A 22,493-nucleotide genomic window follows, 5' to 3' on the forward strand; every position below is an offset into this window, starting at 1 on the left:
AGAGAGAGAGAGAGAGAGAGAGAGAGAGAGAGAGAGAGAGAGAGAGAGAGAGAGAGAGAGAGGAAACAATGTTGTTTACTAGTACAAAACAAATAGTGTGGAATGAAAAAAGTAAACTCCTAAACAAAGTATTTTCATTAGTACCTTTGGATTGTATTTAGAAACTTGAATGTGGATTTATATTTAAATTAATTAATGAATTTGATTTCAAATCCATTGATTTTAAGGGGCTGTTTGGTTTGTATTGAGGTTGTATTCATTTTCTATTTTCCTTTTTTGTATTCATTTTCTATACTCAAATCTTATACTCATTTTTTGTTTCCATCTATTTTTTTATTTGGCATCATTTTCTAATTTGTCTTCCCCTTCACTTCTCTTTTTCCTTTGACAACCACCAACAAATAGAGAGAGAAAGTGTTCTTTGATGTGATAAGACAGTAATAGTAAGACCCATAGATTTGACTGCATAGTTTGTAAAATGGGTATTTTATTGCATAGTTTGTAAAATCGAGTTTCATAAATATGGGTATTTTACTTCATAGTTTGTAAATTAGGGGCAAATGCTCATTTTCCCCTATCACCTGCTTGTTTTCAATATATTAAAACCCTGGCTATATTAAATAAGGAAAATGATATCTTTATGCCATCACCAAATTTTTCCTATAGTATTTTTTATAAGGGCAAAACTTAGATACAATATATTCTCATCCTTCCGCAAATGCCTCACTCCTCCACTGCTACCGCCACAACCATCACATCATCGAGTTTGACTTCTTTCAAAAACCAATTCTGCATTTACTGGTTTGTGGAAAGGGAAATAATTTTTTTCTCCGATGCAGAGCGTTCTGGCAGGGTTTGATGTGGAAGTAATATTTTTCTTGGATTTGTTTATGTTAGGTTATGGAAGTTAGTAGCTTTATTGGAGTTACTTCTATAGTAAAATTCTTTGAATTACCTTTTATTTTCCTGCAATCTGGTTTTGCTGTGAATCAAAAGTTATTGATTTGGACAACTTAATAGGCAAAATAATGGAATTGCCTAATTTGGTTTTTGGAACTTGTGGCAATATTGTGGGTATTGAATTTTTTTTTTTTTTTTTTTTTGAGGAACCTGTGGGTATTAAATTAGAATTGAAGGAATTTTTAATATTTAACGCCAGTTATATGAATTCTTTTAAGTAGTTATATGTCAAAATTTTAAAAGGAGAACCTAAGGTACAGGACACAAGGTAATGTATCTAAGTTTTGCCATTTTTATAAAATGATTACAAATGAAGGAAAAGCTTTGTCCATACAAGAATAACATCCGCAAGTGTGATATTGGATTTTCATAGTTCAGTCAGATTAAATAGGGGAGAGAGAGAGAGAGAGAGAGAGAGGGGAAACAATGCTGTTTACTAGTACAAAACAAATAGTGTGGAATGAAAAAAGCAAACTCCTAAACAAAGTATTTTCGTTAGTACCTTTGGATTGTATTTAGAAACTTGAATTTGGATATATATTTAAATTAATTAATGAATTTGATTTCAAATCCATTGATTTTAAGGGGCTGTTTGGTTTGTATTGAGGTTGTATTCATTTTCTATTTTCCTTTTTTGTATTCATTTTCTATACTCAAATCTTATACTCATTTTTTGTTTCCATCTATTTTTTTATTTGGCATCATTTTCTAATTTTTCTTCCCCTTCACTTCTTTTTTTCCTTTGACAACCACCAACAAATAGAGAGAGAAAGTGTTCTTTGATGTGATAAGACAGTAATAGTAAGACCCACAGATTTGATTTTTTTTTATTTATAAAATTGTCACTATATTCATTTTTAAGAAAATGATAATACCAAAAAGTTGTATTCAGTTTTTGTATTCAAATTCTAACTTTTTGGATACTAAAAATGAAAACTGAATACAAAGCAAACTCCTAAACAAAGTATTTTCGTTAGTACCTTTGGATTGTATTTAGAAACTTGAATTTGGATATATATTTTAAATTAATTAATGAATTTGATTTCAAATCCATTGATTTTAAGGGGCTGTTTGGTTTGTATTGAGGTTGTATTCATTTTCTATTTTCCTTTTTTGTATTCATTTTCCATACTCAAATCTTATACTCATTTTTTGTTTCCATCTATTTTTTTATTTGGCATCATTTTCTAATTTGTCTTCCCCTTCACTTCTCTTTTTCCTTTGACAACCACCAACAAATAGAGAGAGAAAGTGTTCTTTGATGTGATAAGACAGTAATAGTAAGACCCACAGGTTTGATTTTTTTAAATAAAAATGTCACTATATTCATTTTTAAGAAAATGATAATACCAAAAAGTTGTATTCAGTTTTTGTATTCAAATTCTAACTTTTTGGATACTAAAAATGAAAACTGAATACAAATACAAAGTCAAACAAGGGTTTTAGTGGTCGGTCCTACAAAAAAACTGAAAATAAATACAGAATACACTCATTTTTTGCTCAAACTAAACAAGCCCTAAAGGTTTTTAAATCCTTGGTGGATTTAGATTCTAATCACCCAAATCTAAATTCAAATGCCCAAATCATGACACCCAAACGGACCATTGAAGTATATGTAGATAGAGTGAATGACCTTCATATACAAAATCGAGCTTGCCTTTCTTGACAGTGATCATGACAATGTTGTTGTGGTTGTGGTTGATGAGAAAGTGATGAAAAGGTGAAACGTTACCTGGTTTCAACATCGTTGATTGTAAATCAATCGAAGATCTAGTATGGGGTTGCTTAATTATTGTCTGCATCATCTTAGATAACTTCCCTTTTTTTGGTCCTAAAAGTAAACAGCATCGTTCCTCTTTGTTATGCTTTTTTTCTTTTTTTTTGGTCCAGCTGAGATGGGTGATATGCTTGATTACTAGGTTTTATATGAGTGATGTGGCATTATTTGAAACATGAACTTTGAAAGTGTACTAAATTGACACTTCTGGATATAGATTTTTCTCAACAACAAAAAATTGCAAATAGAGATAACTTGGCTATAAAAAAATGAAAAAAAGATAAGAGTCTCGTAGGTTTTTTTTTTTGAGAGACGAGTCTCGTAGTTTATCTGTGAAATTATTATTGTTTTAAAAAAAATTACTACAGAATCTTAAATATGGACCGTTATAAGTTTTATCAAAATTTTTTTATATATGAAAACGATCGAATCTCCATATTTATGGGTAGAAATTGACCATATCCCCGTATTTTTATCTATACCTATATATCAGATTACGACCCTAGTTTTGTGGAATCTAATGAAAGTTTTTTTTTTTTTTTTTTTTTTTTTTTTGAGGGTGAATCTAATGAAAGTTGATAATATCTTTGTGGGTTGCCTAATAAAAACAAAAACAAATTCGCTATGTTTTTCTTTTTCTTTTTCTTTTTTTTTTTTATTTGGGAGAACGGAAAGAATGGGAAATATAGGAAGTATAGAAAGCTAGAAAGCAATAAATTATTATTATTTTTTCTTTCATGTGAACCTGTGATAAATATATATATATATATATATGATTTTCGTTTATTTGATTGGTAGGAAAAAATTATTTTATATTAATTATTATCATATCCTCAATACACAATGAAATACTTTTTTATAGTATTTAAAATTTTATTACAACAATGTATAATCTATATAAAATTGAAGAGTTTGGCTTTTTGGTTGATCTCATGAAACGTTGTCACATAAACTTTTTATGCATCACAATTTTACACATTATTTTCTAATATATATTTTAATTGATTGTAAATTTTATTCTATATTTAAACTTCTATTGAAACTTACTGGTAGTTACTACCTATCAAAATAATAATAATAATAATAATAAAACTTACCAGTAGTTACCGGTACCACATCAGTTTTTTTTTTTTTTTTTAATAGTTCTATATACAAATATCATCATAATAAATTTCTATTAATAATCAACATAATATTATTTGTTATCCATAATTATAAAATTTTATATTTAGTATAGAAATAAAAAAGAAAAAAATTCATATTTTATCAAATCTTCTTGTGCATTGTACATGTAATTAACTAGTATTCTATTTCCTCAACAAAAAAAAATAATAAATAAATAAAATAAAATAAAATAAATAGTATTCTATATTAATAAATAAATAATTATTTTTTGATAGGTAAATAGTGAAGGATAAGATTCTCTCCCATTAAATTCTCTAATTTCTTCCAATGTATATTTAATCGTAAAACATGTGGTATTTGTTTTTTTTTTTTTAAGTGACATGCGTCTCGCATTTGACCAAAAATTGAAGGGAAGCGAAATGGATGCTAATGAAAATATATATTAAAACACAATAAAAAGTAAATATTAAAAAGATAAATAAATGGGTTAATTATTATTTTAGTCTCAAACATTTGTTCTATGTATCAAAATGGTCTCTAATTTTCAAATATGCCAATTTAGTTCTAACACTTTGATTTTTTTTTTTTTTTTTTTTTTTTTAGGTAGAATGACATTTTGGGATTATTTTTTATACTTAGCACCTTAACTTGTGGTTATTGAGTGGTTTCAAAAAAAAAAAATACTTGTGGTTATTGAGCATTAATTTTGATTCTTAGGATTTTTGTCCTGATTAGAGAAAATCTCTCTCTCTCTCTCTCTCTCTCTCTTCTTATCTTATTTTTCGTTGTTGAGTATTTGGTAAAGCAACTGGTTATGCTTCGTCGTCGTCGAGTAACTGCCTAACTGCCCTGGTAAAGCAAATGTTTTTTTTTCTACATCTTTCCCTTTTCTGGGTTTTCTTTTTGACAACCATAGAGTATTATATATGGTGGGTAAGAATAGTTTCTATACTAAATTGTTTGTTGAACTCTAATACTGTTATGAGTAAAACAAAAAAATGAGGGCAGTGATTCGATATTCTCAAGAGAGAAGCCTTTGATTTTTGGGGTTTTTAAGGATGTAACTCCACTGCTATTTGCACATGTGGAGCACAAGGGAGTGGAAAGACTCAGATGGATTTCTTGTGTTTTGTCAGATTTTCTAAGATGGGTTTCTTATGAATTTGTTGGATTTCGGGTTAGAACTTAGAATTAGTGTATTGAACATTTGATTAAAGGTTCCTATGTCTGAATTGCTTAGCTTTGCTTAGCTTGCTTTGATAGTGCGTGTGTGTAATGCTGTGTTGTCTATCTGAAGATGCTGAGTTGGTGTTAGTTGTCTCTGGGATAGGTGTGCTTAGAGCATTTGTATCAAATAGTGTATAAATGATATAATCCTATTAATAAAAAATAATGAGTTACAGTAAGCTTCCATATTTGAAAGCTGTAACTCCAATCTTAGAAAAATATTATTATTTTAATGCAGCGTGGGTGGGGGGTTTGTGCGTTTTTTTTATTATTTTAATGAGTAGTTTATAACGAAATGGTAAAAAAAAAAGATTTTGATGTGAATATATTAATAATGAAATGATATAATAAATAAAAGAACTTTTTGAAATATTAAATGTTAAAATTTTTAGAATCATTGATGTAATACTCTTATGATAGATTTATATTATTTGAGCTCACTTTTGACACTGTTTTTATACTTTTTTTATTTATTAATAATTATCTTTTTAATTTATAAAATAATTTATAACTTTAATATTTTTCATTTATTTTACAAAATGACGTGGCAGTCTGTGAAAGTCTAGTTAGCATTAAAAAAATAATATTTTAATTCACGGTTAGCCATGTTAGTTTTTTTTTTTTTTTTTTTTTTTTTTTAAATCTGCAGATATTATTTTGACACAATATGCAAAGGACAGGGAAAGTGGACTAATGGATTTGACACTTTAGGGCCGAAAATCCAAAAAATCTAATTGCTGTATGTGTCGACGTCGGCTATATAATAATACGAATTCATTTCTACCAACAAATGAAAGTGAGGGAAGAACGACCAGTAGAAAATCAGAGCGAGACAACAATATATTGAGTGAGAGAGAGAGAGAGAGGGCTGACATCAGAGAAAGTTAGTTTAAGGTCGCAAATACTTTTTCAATCCTGACCGCTCAGTTCTAAGTGTACCTGAGGTAACCAAACTCTATCCCCTCTTGAGTTTGTCGAAGTTCTCAGTCATGCACTCAACTCATGCCATGTGCAGCTTAAAGTTTATCATTTTTCAACACAGCCAAATTTAGGAATAGTAGTAGTGTTAAGTATTTTCAATACAAATCTAAACTTCAAACGAGTCCAAGCTGACACTTTGATCTTTTTTTGCGCTTCCACCTTTGTTTGTCTTATTAAAAGCTCAGCCAGAGTGGCTTTTCCTGGACCCCTTTTCTTTGGAAGAGTCTTGAACTTTACTACTACACTCAAAAGTGGAGCAAAGCTTTTTTTTAAGAACTGGGTTTTGTTCAAATTTGAATTTTTATTAATCCTTCCATATGTTTTGGCTTTTGTGGGTTTAGGAAAAAGTGAAAAAGAGAGCTTGATATTCTGAAGGGGAGGGAGCTGGGAATATAAATTTGTGATGGCTGGATCAGAATGGTGGAGATCAAGATTGATTGAAATGGTTTTGATTGGTTTTCTGCTTATAGCTCCTGTTTTGGTTTCTGCAAAAGGAAGTGTAGGGCTAGAAGATTCAAGTAACAATGTAAAAGAAGAGGTTGAGACTGGTTATGTTATGAAAGTATTGAATTTCTTATGGCAACAGGGTCGATTGGGTTACACACATGTTTGGCCGGTAAGTCCAACTTTTTTGATGTCTTAACAATTACATGTGTTTATTGATTAATTGTCCTAGATGAGTTGATATGTTTTTCATTATCCTCTCATTCTCAGGGTAACAAAATAAAAACATATTGAATTCAAAGTTGAATCTGTTCTTCTCCTATGTTTTCTCACTATAAAAGAACAATGACTAATGTTTTTGAATTTATCTGTGGTAAAACACTCAATTATTCCTCTTCTAGAATACCTTTTTTCTTTTTTGGTTTTTATATTGTAATTAATATGTTGAAAATTGTGGGAAAATTATTAATTTGAGAGTTTGGGTTCACAGGAAATGGAATTTGGCTGGAAAATTGTGGTTGGGACCATAATAGGATTCTTTGGAGCAGCCTTTGGAAGCGTGGGAGGCGTTGGCGGTGGTGGCATTTTTGTTCCTATGCTCACCCTGATTATCGGGTTTGATGAGAAATCATCAACAGCAATGTCTAAATGTAAGTACTGACATCATAGGTGTTTCTCCTCTCTCCGGGTTATTGGTGTTACTGGAAAGCTATTAAGAAGCCTTGCATCAGAATTCATTGGAAATTTCTGATTGGAAGCTTAGAGTCACATTATCTTTTAAGATTTCTAGTTTCTATTGCTTGAATGTCAATACACTGAGGCTTATTTAATCCCTTTTGACTAATTGTCATCATAAGCCTTCTGATGAAGTGAAGCAGCGTATGCTATTGATTTTGTTTATCCCAGCTTGTTTATGAATAATACTAATTCTTTGAATTTTGAAAGGGTGCAGTGATGGACTATTAGATCCTTAATTTTCTGTATTCTATACTCTTATTGATCACACCTGAGGGAATTTTTATGTGCTTTCATTTGTTTGGTCAGGTATGATCATGGGTGCCGCTGCTTCAAGTGTTTTCTATAATTTAAAGCAAAGGCATCCCACACTCGATCTGCCTATCATTGACTATGATCTTGCACTTCTGTTTCAACCGATGTTGGTGCTGGGGATCAGTATTGGAGTTGTTTGTAATGTGGTTTTTGCTGACTGGATGATCACAGTCTTGTTAATCATCATTTTCCTATGTAATGATTGTTTGAACTTTGAATTGCAGTCTCCATATGTTCTTCTTGGATGACTTCCCTGATCTAGTTGTGATTACATGCAGTTACTTCAATTAAGGCATTCCTTAAGGGTGTTGAAACATGGAAAAAGGAAACCATAGTTAAAGAGGTAGGGTAAAAAATTTGCTCATATTCTAGGTTGATTTGAAGTTTTTTTATACTTCACTCAGTTTCTTACTTTTTTCTCATTTTTTCAGGAAGCTGCTCGACGCTTGGAAAAAAGTGGTGAGTTGGTCTCTCATTTTCTCTTTGGTGTAAGAGGTCTATCTTTGGTACCTTAAAGAATTCTTGCCTGCTCTAACATGTTTTTCAATTAGCTAATGGTATTGAAGAGGTCGAATACACTCCTCTACTGGGAGGCCCGAGCAATAACACTCCTTCAGAGACCAAGGAATCTGAAAAGTCAGGGGTAAGACTACATAGTTAAATCTTCCTTGACTCATGGTTTCCATGACTGACTCCTTTAACCTTCTCAGGTGTCTATGCTTGACAATATTTACTGGAAGGAAGTTGGAATTCTTTTTGCTGTCTGGGTCATAGTCCTTGCATTGCAGATTGCTAAGGTTTTCATCAGCCATGTGCTTAAATTTTTATAAGCCTATAATTGGATTTTTCCTTTGCTTTATGAATCAATGAGCTAGACTGATGGGGTTTTCATGATTTGGATTCAGAATTACACATCTACTTGTTCAGCGGGATATTGGGTACTAAACTTATTACAGGTACCTTACACAGCTTCAATAAGAATAGAACAAATGTCTTCATTGTTTTTATTTTATTTAATTATTTTTAGTTTTAGGAATGAAGTCTCGGCCTCATGTTGGGAGTGGAACTAAGCACTGACAGATGAGCTATGAGCTCAATCCTAATTGAAATCTTTTCCCAGAGCATCTCATTGTTATTTCTTTTCTTTGTCATTCAGATTCCGGTAACATTTGGAGTGAGTGCATATGAAGCTGTTAACCTATACAAAGGGAAGAGAGTGATTGCATCAAAGGGAGAAGACGGCACAAATTGGAAAGTCCACCAGCTGGTTCTTTATTGTTCTTGTGGCATATTAGCTGGTGTAGTCGGAGGGTTGCTTGGTCTTGGAGGAGGATTCATTTTGGGTCCACTCTTTCTGGAGTTGGGAATCCCCCCTCAGGTGCATTTGATGTTCCTTCAACTTTCAGTAACATTTATGTTAGGCAGTAAGTTTGTATTTTGATGTACACCTAGTTTAATAGCACTGGGAACAGATAATGAGGTAAAGGGAGCAGCCAAGAGCCTTGTAGCTATCTTTTATTAGGAAAACCAAAGTTCAAAATCCCCCTCTCCAATTGTTGTCCATCTAATTTTCAAAATATAGGGGAAAAAAAGGAGGTAAGGAAGCAGACCATCTTCTTTCTAAAGAAACTCAAAAAGAGTTTATTAAGTTGTGATGATAAAACATTCAATCCTACAAAATTTCCGTGTTTTCATTAACCCCTCAGAACGGACATCCAGTTATTTTGTGAACAATGGTAAATTTTCTTGCTAAAATTTGACCTCCTCACTATGATTCATGCAGGTATCAAGTGCCACCGCCACCTTTGCCATGACATTTTCCTCATCCATGTCTGTCGTAGAATATTACCTTCTAAAACGTTTTCCAGTTCCTTATGGTAAGTAGAGTTGAGTACTACCACACAAATAATGACACAAAAAATCAAAGGACATCATTTTTATTTTCCAAAAATCAACTCAGGTAATCATTTTTTTTTTCTTTCTAATATTTCTTGCAGCTCTCTACTTTATTCTTGTTGCAACCATTGCTGCCCTTGTAGGACAACATTTGGTAAGAAAGGTGATCGCTATATTAGGGAGATCATCTTTGATCATCTTCATTCTGTCTGCCACAATTTTTATCAGTGCTATATCACTAGGTACGTATCATTTTGGATATAGGCATATACTTATTGCAATTTTCTTAATATATTGAATAGTATTTATCTAATTATGCTTCAGCCTAGATATGGATTTTTATTTCTTCATCATGAATATTTAATACTTTGCTTCTTTCTAAACAGGTGGGGTGGGAATAGCAAACATGATTGAAAACATTGAGCAGAAGGAGTATATGGGATTTGAAAACCTCTGCACATATGAAGCATAATGTAGAAAGTTTTTCCTTTTGACTTTCACATTCAAAAATTTTTAGTGGATGCATTTCTCTCCTTTAGCTTCAAAGATGTTCTTATACTCGGGAATCAAATTTTGGGTTCCTGATGAGTAATAACTGGGGCTTGATGCTGAACATTTCATAGTTAAGCTCCATTGTTGTGCCTTGTATTTTACAATTTTTTTCAGGATAGTTGGACAGATGGTTCTCACGTTTTGTACCCACTGATCTGGTTAAAAAATTAGTCCAAGGGCTGAGACAGTAGCTGTTATGAAATGTTTAGCCCCAGCACCTGAGGACCAAACATCCTTTCTATAAGAAGTTGTAATTTTTGTACTTGAACTATAATGCTTGCAAGGTTCTGAGAATCTAATTCCTTTTGAGTGGATAGCAAGAGTGCCACGGCATCTAAATGATAACTCCTTGATAATGTAGAGGATGAGTTGTGTAACGTATAATAGGGAAATGATGCTGATAAACCTTTGTTGACTTTATTCATAAGAGCTATGAAGGTTAGGCTGAGGACGCACCTAATGTCTTAAAGAATACACATTTTGTTTCATAGTAGCTTTGTGAAGATTATGAATTCTCACTCCAGAGAGCCTCATTAACCGGCCTTCTAGCAGAAAATGCAACCTAAAAGCCGCCTACGCATACCAAACTCTGATTAGGACCAAAGAAAATGTGATAACTCTGAACTTCTTCTCCATAGGTGAGAATGAGAATGTGATGCACAATGTCCATCCAAACAAAATTCATGCTAACAATAAGTTGTCATTTGCTTACTGATACTAATGCAGAACCTGAAATAAGCAACTATTTATTTGTACATTTATCTTTGGGGTTGGGAGATGGGAGGGGGATGTTAGTTATGGACATGAATATCCTAATAGACAGTGACATGACTGGTTCATTAACTTAACACCAACCTGTAATAGACTGAGGCTGGGTACACAGTTTTCTTATGGATTACTGAGGATCTTGTCACCAGGGTCTAAAGAGTAAAATGGTTGGCACATAAAACATTACCTTTTTTTATCTTCATTCTTTTCTCCCGTGCTTTCATAGTACTTTACACTAGGTAAGGAGAAAAAGAGTGGCATAGAAAAGTATTAGGTCCGTTTGGTAGAAGAGTTTAAGTAACGTTATTTGTATTTTTTTTAAATATATGTATGTGAAAAAGTGTATAAAAATATGTGTAATGTTGTTTAAAAACTGAAATTATGTTATTTAACTACTCTACCAAGCAGGGTCTTATTTTTCAATGTAAAAGTTTGTACCCCTGAATTATTTAAGTGTTTTGATGCCCCAAAATGTTATTCAATTATTACAGAGACTGTTGCCTTGTCCGGTCGATGAGACACTTAAAGGCATTAGTTTGCGTGCGTTTGGATTGCAAGGCAAGTTGCGGCACGTTTTCGTTTCACGTTTTCTCCCTTTTTTTTTTTTTTTTTTTTTTTTTTGCCGGATGCGGCACGTTTTCGTTTCACGTTTTCTCCCTTTTTTTTTTTTTTTTTTTTTTTTGCCGGCTTTTTTGACTTTGGGGGGACAAATTTTACTGTGCATGTACTGTAAGTGCACTGTTCACGTACTGTTCATGCACTGTTCATGCAATATTTAATATTAAAAGTGGGTCCCACAATACTATTCACACATTTAAAAATTATTTTGCTACAGTGTTTTCAACAACAATCAGTTTTTAGCAACTTTCAGCAACAATAAGTGTTATCCAAACGACCCTTTATGTCCTTTCAATATCCGTTTTTCTACAAACAGGGGCGGAGCTATGGCCCCCTAAATTTTAATTTTCTTTACTGTTATGATAATTTTAGGCTAATGGTGGTCCTACCAAGAAGGGTGTGTTTGAATACTGCTTATTTTGTTAAAAACTAAAAACTAAAAATATTGTAACAAAATAATTTTTAAATGTGTAAATAATGTCGTAAAACCTATTTTTAATGAAAATTTTGTTGAAAAAAGAAGTTTATAGATCCCGTGAACAATGTACGGGATTCACTGAAAAAGCCACCATAGCCACAAAACATGCTTCTCAAAAAAACAAAAACAAAACGCAGATGTAGACGTTATAATCTGAATCCAAACAGGTACGAAGTAATAGACAATGGATCCCCTCAAAAAATATGACAGGTCCCCCCACGTATCCGTAAGATCTCAACATAGTCTAATAAATATATGACTCAAAAGTCCACAAATCCTCAAATAATATACTAGCTAGCCCCCCAGTTGTCCAAATGATTCATTGCATACTTCGATAATAACAACTGATTCAAAAGAGCATCATTTAATCACTTCTTCAAACAAAAACTTACCTTTTTTTTCCATTTTTCTCAATCTCAAGAAGCTACCTTTTGTACTTCTCCCCATTGCTGCCAACCTACACTGCCCTCTCTCAAGTCAATGCATTAACTCACTTCTCAACACAACCAAATAAACTCCAGCATATGGGCATTTAGATTTAAGTTTTGTTAAACATATAATAATGGTCATACGGTTTTTTTTTTTTTTTTAATTTATTTATGATATGAATCTAACCATATGAGTTTTTGCCTTTCTAATTAGTTTAATGAATATGTTTTGTTTATCAAAATTTTGTTCTTCAATTTTTGTATTGCTTGCTATATTATAATATATTTTATCTCTCTATATCATCATTTTTTTAAGTTTTTTTTTTTTTTTTCGTTTGAAATTAGGTGCTAAATAAATTATCTCTCTATATCATCATTTTTTTAAGTTTTTTTTTTTTTTTCGTTTGAAATTAGGTGCTAAATAATTCATTGAAAAAATTAAAAAATATAGGAAATTTTCAATATTACAAATAATAATGGGTTGATAGTTTTTAAAATAATATTGAAATTATATATATATATATATATATCTATAGTGAACTAAATAATTGTTGAGAATATGATGATATATTAAAATTGATAATTTTGTATTCAATAAATTTTTGAATTATGGTTATTATATTAATACTACAATTTTTGTTGTGGAGATTCTAAAAAAAATCACAACAAACCGGGCTCCCAACTATAAATTCTTGGTTATGCCCCTATCTACAAAATTTTCATATAAATTGCTTATCAAAGCATTTTTTTTTTTTTTGCATTAAATATTCATAAACTTTCAATAGAATTACATAATCAAATGAATTAAAAAAAATTAATACAAGATAGATATTCTACTCTAACCTAATCTTTTTTTCTTTTTTTTTAAGAAGCAAAAAATGGGAGTCTTTATGGTCATATTACACTCCCGGGCAGGGAGCCAGTGGCCTCAGTCAGGCAGTCCGTAGTCGGTACCCGTTCTGTACCTTCTGTGTGGGAGTCACCTCACATTTTGTGAGTACACCTCACCACTAAGTTTACCCTCCAACGAAAGTCTGTGGGCAGCAGGACTCGAACCTAGGTGTGTTGCACGAAGCGTCCGAGCCTTACCCACTCAGCCAAGCCCTCATTGGCAACTCTAACCTAATCTAAATGCATTAAATTTTAGCTAAACTAATCTCTATCTTCTATACCTCAATAGAATAAATGCTAACAAATGGACTGGTATTTTACAACATGGTAGGAATTGCATATTCATATTGGACTCATTTTTTATATGCTCAAATATCTGTAATGATGTACTTTAACAAACTTAAATCATAATTTGAAGTCACGATTTCAAACTTGGAAATCATGACTTCAAGTCACAATTTCATTTATCTTTGGGAGTGTATGTAAAACTATATATAACAATAACAGTTTATATGTAATAAACATTACTCTTCTAATTTTATTTTTGTTATAGAATTTTTGGCTTTTAGTTTTGAGTGCCATTCAGATGAGTTCCTTAGTTTTTATCCTGAGGACTTATATGGGTGAAGAGGCATATGTTTGACCATTAGGATTTATATGGGTGATGTGGCATTTGATGCAAGAACTTTGATATTGCTCCAAATTGGCCCTTCCGTTTAGTAGTTCCATCCAATTGCCAATAGAGGTCATTTGACTTTAAAATTTTAAAAAGTTAATAATAATAATAATGAAACTCACCATCTAAACTACCATTAAACAAACCCATTTCTTAATCCCCTCAGTGAGCCACCACCAAAACCCGTTCAAATGAACTCCTAAGTCTAACCCCACGTATTGGTGACACCCAAACATCTAAATTACCTACAAAGGAATGGCCGTTGTGTAGGGCCATAAAACAACGGCTCAAACCCATGACTGAGACCCAGTGCACAGCCCTCAAAACTAATAAATCAAAAGAGCCCTCCACCTCATGCCGTCATTCAATATCATAAATAAGGGAGACCGTGGTAACTATATACTAATAACGAATCATGAATTTATATCCAAAGTCATGAATCATGAATAAGATACAATGAATCATAGATCATGGGTAATGTTGCATATATTTGACAAATATGATTTATATGGGTGACATGACATTTGATACATGAATTTTGATAGTGCATCAAATTGACACTTCTGTTACCAGTTCCATCTTATTGCTAATAGAGATTGTAGGGTCAGTTTTTGCGGCCCAAGCCCAAGGAGGTATGGATTTGGAACCCTCTGAGCCCAAAACAATAAATTTTGTAGAGAGTGGGCGAAAGGGCTAGGCAAATAATGAAAATTACAGTATTAAACAGCAACACCAATGAGAGAAGTTGAATTAATGTGCTCTCGGACTAATGAGTACTCTGTCCGAAGAGAAAAGAGATCATGTGGCTAAAAAAACAAGAAAATAGATTTCAAATTTTTATTGGCAACCAAACACAAATTTATGCTCAATCTCTCATTGTCATAGCTAAACGAACAATGCTAATTATCATTGTACATGCTAAGTTATACACTTCATACATACTCTAGTTAAAATCATGTTTTAAAAACTCGATTTTAATTATAGTTGTGAAATCGTGTTTTCAAAACACGTATATATCTTGTACACACGATATGTAACTACCATCACTCAATAATGAAACTCACCATTTCAACCACCATTCAACCCATTTCCTAATTCCTCCACTAGCCATGCACCTCCAAAACCCATTCAAATGAACTATTAACCCCAGTATAATGGTGACACCCAAAAATATGCACTTGAAACTTCAAACTCCATTATTTTTTAAATAAATAAAAAAAAAATTCAAAACTCCAAAGTAACAGGCCAATGTCTAGACCCAAAAACCATTAGCACTAAAACCCATGATTGAGATCCAATTCATTACCCTCAAAACTAATATAAATCAAAAGAGCCAGCCCCATTAGAAAACCACTCACTCTCGTTCCTCATCTATGGCCCATCACTCCGCCTCTCCAACCTCGAGCCCAATATAGATCCATGGAGGCCAGGCCGACAATAAACGCTAATCTCAATCTTCAAAAACCAAACAATTTCATTATTACCGTTACGCGGGATAAAGATATATCATATATCACCAAATGTTGCTTCACCCACAAGAGCAGACGAAGATGATGAGTTTGTTTTCGACTCTCAATCTTCTCAAGTCTCAACAAAGTGCTCTGCAGAATTATCTTCAACTATTGATAGATTATGCTTATCATCATCATGTAGTTTCAGATTATACTTAAAAAGCTGTAATTATCTTAAAACTACTACTGCTGCTGCTGCTTCACTCACTCTCTTCAACTATTGATAGTGATTTTGATGTTTTGATTTATATAAAATCATGATGATTGGCGATGCAAGCAGGATAGGGCATTATCATCCATTGAAGTCCATAGTATGGAGGTTTTCAATCGTGGTGGTTGTACTAGTGCTCTTCATCTGCACCATTTCCTTCCTCCTCCTTTCATCCTCCACCGCCGCCGCCAATTCTCGATCCTCCGCCTATAGCTCCCAGGTTTGTTTTGTTTGCTTCAGTCTGAATGCCACATATTATGACTTGTTTGTTAACAAGAGTTTTGCATCTTTGTGTGTTCCTGTTTCAAGCAGATCAAGTTGGAACAACTTTGGAGAGGTGCCGCTGATTCAGGTGATTGGAGGTCATCTTCTGTGCCACGATCTCATTGGCCTCGTGTGTACTTTTCGTTTTCTCAAACAATGCTCCTATGATAACATTGTTTGAATTTTATGCTAAACTTATCAGAAGAAAAGACCCCGAAAAAAAAAAATGGTCCAGAAAAAAAAAAAGGTCCAGGTATTTTTTTTTTTTTTTTTTTTTAATGAGAAAGGCTAGGTCTAACAACAAATCTAGGTAACATATATTGGTGGCTGAAAAAGAAACGATAGTGGTGCCATGGTGGGCCCATATTTCAATAATTACTTGCCATATAAAATTTGAGTTGAAAATATCGTAAAAGTGAAATTGTTGTATACGTAATATTTGGTAATTGTTAATGCACACAAGTTTTTTATTAACTGAAAATGTGTGGGCCCATATTCCCATAATTGCTTGCCATATAAGATTTGAGTTGAAAATGTTGTAACAGTACTAAGTATTGAAAATGTGATTTCAAGTCACGACTTTAGTTAGTGCCTAATAAAAACTGCGCATACTCTTTTTTGATAGATTTTTTTTTGCTAAACTTCTTTAGATTTCAGAGACTTCAGATTTTGAATTTTTGGTTTGCTCTTGTACATTGTGGCAGCTCCTCCAGCTCCAAGTGAGAGTAATGGCTATCTGCTTGTTCGCTGTAATGGTGGTCTGAACCAGCAACGTATTGGGGTTGGTATCCTTTTCCCTGCTGTGAACTTCATTTCACTTTTTTACTCTTGGTTCCTTATAATTTTCTTGTGGGATACTAGACAAATATCATATTAGCTCTATTGTTTTGGTGTAAAACAAAAGAAGCGAACTAAATGCTTTTACATGATAAGTGAGGCTACTCAAATTTTTTTGCCAAGCCAGAATTTTAAAGATTCCATATTTTCTGTATGCTAAATGAAGTTAGCATTAATATGAGGTTGTTTATTTTATTATGGAGTTGTTTCATGTAAATTAATATATGCTCTTTTGGATGTTGTTAGATTGTTAATTCGGTTCTCGTTGCACGAATCATGAATGCTACACTAGTGCTACCTAAGTTGGGCACAAACTCCTTTTGGCATGATAACAGGTATCTATTTTCAAATATTTGTACCTTGTATGACTTTGAATTTAACCAATCTGTTTGGTCTGATGTATTTGTTCTTATAATTGCTGTACTATTCATCTCTTCTGTGAGTGAATACTTTAGACATGCATGCAGGAACACAGATTAAACAAACTGATTCCTGAAAAATCTCCTATTCAATAGTTGCAGGTTAATCTAAGAAGGCCCCCAAATGGAGGACTCCGTTTGCATTTACTGTTTGACAATCTGGAGAAGCTAAGACCAATTACATTCAAGTTTTTAGTGTGATAATAGAATTTAAGTACCTAGCAAGAAAGAAGAAGAATAAATGAAATTGTTATGTATAAAAAGATGAGAAACCACAATTACAAAAGAAGCCTCCTAACGACTTCCAAAAGATGGAGAATAAGAAATGACCAACTACAAGCACTCTGCACTCATCTGTTTAAAGTTTAATCCCCTGAAAGGGAAATACTGAGTGAAAGGTAATGTCCAAAATTGCTATATTAACTAGTTTTTGCAATGCAAAGAAAGGAAGTATTAGAATAATTTCATTGCATTCATAAATTGGTATCTACCTAGTCATCTGTCGTCATAATTTTACGTTTAATGATCTCATTCAAATAACGCAGTCAACTTTAACAAATGGATAGTTAATGTGAATATGGAGCAATATTTTTTCCATGTAAGTGAAGTTTCTTTGTGTCATTTTATTTAGAGTATCTAAGATTTTATTGTAGTCAATATTTGATTGATAACCTGTAAGAGTTAGTGATTTTTGTGATTTTGGGGAGTGGGACGTTTAATGAAACATGTAGCTTAGGTGACATAGGACGTATTTGACATCTGTCAAAGAATGCTTATATGGTGAGCTTAAATTTTGGAGAATTTGTGCTTTTAGGGTTCTGAATTTTAGAATGCAGTTTTTTTAATTAATTAATTTTTTTGTTGTTATAAGTTGAATAGGGTTTGAAAAGCTTGAATATCAATGGATGCAAGAAAATGGAAATGATCAAATGGCCTGCTTGAAATTTCTGGCAGCTACTAAACTGGGTTCTTTGGGGCTGGCTCTAGTATCCATTTGATGGCTAATCACTGGGTAGAACTTGGGGGCTTTAAGTTTTTCAAAGAATGTAAGATAAAGGGTATGGTTTTGCCTTAAAATTTGAGATTCTTGATGCAGATTCCAAATATCTGTGTGATACTGCAGTCAAATTGAAAATTTATCATGATCTGTCATATAGGCTTTTTGGCTAAGCAATGACGCAACCTTAGTGTAATTAGAGAAAAAATATCTTCTTTTTAAGCCTAAAATTAAGACAAATCCCAAGAACATTCATTAGGTTTTTAGTATTTTATTTTCTGTTTATTTGGTTTTTCTGGAGTGAAGGGAATTTTCACAATTCTGTAATTGTCGCATTTGTAGGTCATTGTTGTAGGCCTTAAGTTTTGTTTTATTGATAAGTAAATCTTAGTTTATGGGTCTTTATTTATGGGTTTTGGTTCAATTCAATTAGGATTTTGTTTAACAGTCTTTTTTTGTTAAGTAGGATTTCGTTTAGCAGTCATAGCAGGAGTTTTAGTTCTATTAGGAAAATCTAAGATTTTTGAGTATATATAAGTGTTATTATACTAAAATAAGAGAGAGTTTGTTAATAAAAATATTGAATGAGTATTAATGAATGTTGGTGTTTTTGTTATTAGTTTTTAGAAGATTCATAAAAGGGAGCAATTTATTATAAAAAATAAAAGAGGGAACAATTTGTTTTTGACTCCATCTTCCTCCTCATAGTTAACCATTCACTTTCAAATCTCCATTGTGATTGGTTCACCTATGAGAGTTCCCGCCTTCCTTTAAAATCATTGAATTGTTGTCATCATACTCAGACGTGCATTATTGTGTACCTGTTTCAAACTTTTCTGATTTAGAAACACACGTTGCTTGCTCAAATCAAAATTCTTTTTTTTTTTTAGTACATTTATTTTTTACTATATGTGACTAAATGCATTGAATGCCCAATGTTAAAAAAAAATGTGCCATTTTTGAAGGCTTTTTTATCTGAAAGTTTTGATTATATAACTAATGGTCCTCTAGTCCCGTCTAATGTTCAGAACTTATCCTTAATTAAATTGAAATTTGGTATATTCATATTTCAATTTATGAGTGGCATTTTTAGTCTTTACGATCATAGATTGGGGAAAAGTAACTGAATATGTGGAGAAATTATCTATTAGAGTGCAAGGTTAATTTATGCATCTATGGCTTTTATACAATTCACTATTTAAATATACATCTTAGTTGGGGTTGTTCCAATTATTAACATCTGATTCTCTGTATTTCATGGCCTGGCTGCTATTGCATTCTCAAATAATATAATGATAGACATTTCTTTTACATATCATTTTTTTCAAATTTATGTGAAATGCTTGTAGTTGAGTGCAAGGTATTTTACAATCCTCTGGAATTTGAACGAAGCAATCAGGTAAAGATTGTCATCTAACTATGGCAATTTGCTGTGTTTTATTTGATATGCCACTGAGCATCAATTCGCAAGAAGCTTCTGTCCTGAGAATACATGATCCCTGGTTGTTTATTTTCTTGTCAAATCTTGCTTTCTAATTCTGATTTAATAACTCATAATATTTTTACTCTATGCAGTGGCTTCCATGATATGTAAGATGTTGAACATTTTATCAGGACGATGAGGTCTGATGTTCAGATTGTTAAAAGTATACAAGAAATTCGCAAAAAAGGGAAAACCAAGAAGAATAAAGCTTTCCAGGTTGAACATTACTGTTTTTCTTTACAACCATGAGCAGAAATATTTGAAGTTCTTCTATGTACTTGAAATGTTAACATTCCTCTTTTTCACATTTATTTCCCTTTGACTTGACTTAGATTAAACCCAAAAGAGATGATCCTATCAGTTGGTATACTAAAGTTGCTTTAGAGAAGATGAAGGAACATGGTGCCATTTATCTCACCCCCTTTTCTCACCGTTTAGCAGAAGAAATTGACAACCCTGGGTACCAAAGATTGAGATGCAGAGTTAACTATGATGCTCTAAGATTTAAGCCACATATTATGAAGTTAAGTCAATCAATAGTTGATAAGCTCCGATCTCAAGGTCAATTCATGTCTATACATCTTCGTTTCGAGATGGATATGCTGGCATTTGCTGGGTATGTATCTAATTTTATTATAAGTTTTGCAGACTTGTATTTGCTTGTGCATGTGAAAGGGGGCTGGGGATTGGATACTTACTAATTGATTGATTTTTTGCCTACCTTAAGGGCTGTGTTTGCATATTTTATTTGGTTATAGGAAAATGTGTTTATGGTAAAAGTGGTAAAATAACCACTAATATGTTCGTTGTTTTTTTTTTCAACAGTAAAGAATTATACAAGCATTGCTCATTTATCTCTCGGGCTATATCAATTGTCCTATCTATCTGTAGATTCTGTAGTAGAGTTTAACTATATTTATGAGAATTTGAGAAAGAAATATATCTTGATACATATTCCCTCTCCCTGGTTTAACACCACCCATTGGAATAGGGGCTGTTAAATGATAGTGACATAGTAAAGATACAGTGAAAATGTCTCGTGTTAAATTTGTTGGTGCTGTCCAGTATTTCTAGCAAGCATGTTTGTCAATTTCCAGCCTCCTCTTGCCAGCACAGTTCAATCTACAAAATCTTAAGCCTTACCATCATCATATTAATCCCAATATCATTAGTTTTCCTATCCTAAAGCCCACCACAAGAACACATAGACAGATTCCCCAAATCTATACTATGTCAGATGGGTATCTTGTTTTTGTCTTGGATGGGCTTCTCTAATGTAAATAGTCTGATACTATCATGCATGGTAGCATTGTAAGGAACAAAATAGTTTTAAATTATAAGATGTCAACTGTTGCTAAACTAAAGGTGTGTTAAATAATAAATATTGATGGCATGATGCATACATGAATAAATATTTTTGTGTGGGCATGTGCATTTGTTCCAAGTCCTGTGCGGGTAATGTATCAAGCATTCCCATGAAGTAAGGTTTGAGATGAGGGTCAATGGAACACATCAACACTAAAATTTACTGACATCCCAAAGAACATGTGTGCTTGTTTTTCTATTCTGTTAAGCCCCCCAGATGATCTGCAAATTCTAAGCAGCCAGTTGAAGAGTGAAACAACTGATGACTTGAAACCATTGACCCCATTGAACTCGACAGTATCTGAGGCAGAAAGATTAGAAATTTGACTTCTAGCTGGTGTTATTCTACCTCAGTGATGAACCTTCATATATCAAAATGAAAAGAACGGGTTTTCTAAACCATATTGGCCTTTCAGGTAATTTTCATATATGAGAAATGTCTTTTGTAAAGAACTGGAGTGATCTAGCTATCATCCTTGAATGCTAAACTCGCAGATTTGTAAATACACATTATATTTTCTGCTAATATAATGAGGTATAAAAGATGATTACTAAGAATGGGATAGAGAAACTGAAAAAGGATGTCGACGAACTCACAACAACAACAACAACAACAACAAAGCCTTAGTCCCAAAATTTGGAGTCATCTATGGATCCTTAATAGATTAGATTGGGTCGGTCACATAAATTTTTTTTTTCTCCTTAATAGATTAAAATTGTCCACGTCAATAATGACGGGTCATATTGTCTTTCCTTTTACTGGTCCCTGTTTCTCAAGATAAATATTGTCTATCCTTAGTTTGAATATTTTCAATTACACAGATGCTTATTTTCAGTTACATACCTAGAGAGTCATATTGTGGATGATAAATTTGATGTTGGGATTTTTCTTCTGCTTTCTCCAAATATATATTATCAGTTTTGAGTTATTCCTAGTTTACTTTTATTAATATTACAATTGGAAGTCTTATTTGATAAATCCATTGTTCGATTATAGTCACTTTATACCTTCCATGCTTGCAAAATGATAAATTTCAAGTTTTGCACTTCTAAAGCATACATAAAATATGAGTTTATAAATCAAATAGTATAACATCCAGTTACCACAATTTGATATGTATCTTAAGAACAAAGACGATATGTAATCTAATGATAGAAGTTTCAAAATAATCCAATAAAGAGTTCTTAAGTGGTGTAACATTAACAAATGTAACTTAATCCTAGCCTAAGACTTTGGCTTCCAGGTTTTTTTAAAAAGTTTCTTGTGTTGAATCATTTCAGTTCTGCTACTTGATTTTTGTTGGAGTTTCTTTAGTTTCTTTTCTTTGTAGTCCATGAGAATTGCTAATGCTCAAAATTTGCATCTATGTATGCTTACCATGCTTTTCTTTTCTATCTAATTGTTCTTCCTATTCTTCAGTTTTATTTTTACATTTTGTAAAAAAAGTCTATGTGACTGATGATAACAATTTCAGCTCCTATCATTTTGATCCAATCTGATCATTAAAGTTGATGGTTTTTCAGTTACTTTTGCT

The 22,493-nt window shown here is 32.4% G+C and overlaps 2 protein-coding genes across 2 annotated transcripts; both read left to right on the forward strand.

Moving 5' to 3' along the window:
- Positions 1-5,875: 5,875 nt before the first annotated feature.
- LOC111997397 (sulfite exporter TauE/SafE family protein 3) lies at positions 5,876-10,311 on the forward strand. Its single transcript, XM_024029482.2, has 13 exons — positions 5,876-6,033; positions 6,412-6,686; positions 7,005-7,164; positions 7,559-7,759; positions 7,843-7,907; positions 7,996-8,023; positions 8,116-8,207; positions 8,275-8,361; positions 8,470-8,520; positions 8,721-8,942; positions 9,348-9,441; positions 9,562-9,702; positions 9,847-10,311. The coding sequence occupies exons 2-13, from the start codon at positions 6,474-6,476 to the stop codon at positions 9,930-9,932; spliced, it is 1,440 nt and encodes a 479-aa protein (XP_023885250.2). The 5' UTR covers positions 5,876-6,033; positions 6,412-6,473; the 3' UTR covers positions 9,933-10,311.
- A 4,937-nt stretch (positions 10,312-15,248) lies between these two features.
- On the forward strand, positions 15,249-21,719 carry LOC112025011 (O-fucosyltransferase 1). The gene is given in 6 exon segments (XM_065782430.1): positions 15,249-15,813; positions 15,906-15,987; positions 16,562-16,638; positions 16,941-17,029; positions 19,686-19,809; positions 19,926-21,719. Coding segments are annotated over 6 exon segments (915 nt in total). The 5' UTR covers positions 15,249-15,639; the 3' UTR covers positions 20,295-21,719.
- Positions 21,720-22,493: the final 774 nt, after the last annotated feature.

This window comes from Quercus suber, unplaced genomic scaffold (assembly GCF_002906115.3).
Source record: "Quercus suber isolate HL8 unplaced genomic scaffold, Cork oak 2.0 scaffold_301, whole genome shotgun sequence".
Classification (NCBI taxonomy): Eukaryota; Viridiplantae; Streptophyta; class Magnoliopsida; order Fagales; family Fagaceae; genus Quercus; species Quercus suber.

Coding starts and splice junctions, on each gene's coding strand:
- LOC111997397 (XM_024029482.2), top strand. CDS start 6,474: ATGGCTGGATCAGAATGGTGGAGATCAAGATTGATTGAAATGGTTTTG. Junction 8,024..8,115: donor TCGACGCTTGGAAAAAAGTG/GTGAGTTGGTCT, acceptor TTTTTCAATTAG/CTAATGGTATTGAAGAGGTC. Junction 9,442..9,561: donor ACGTTTTCCAGTTCCTTATG/GTAAGTAGAGTT, acceptor TATTTCTTGCAG/CTCTCTACTTTATTCTTGTT.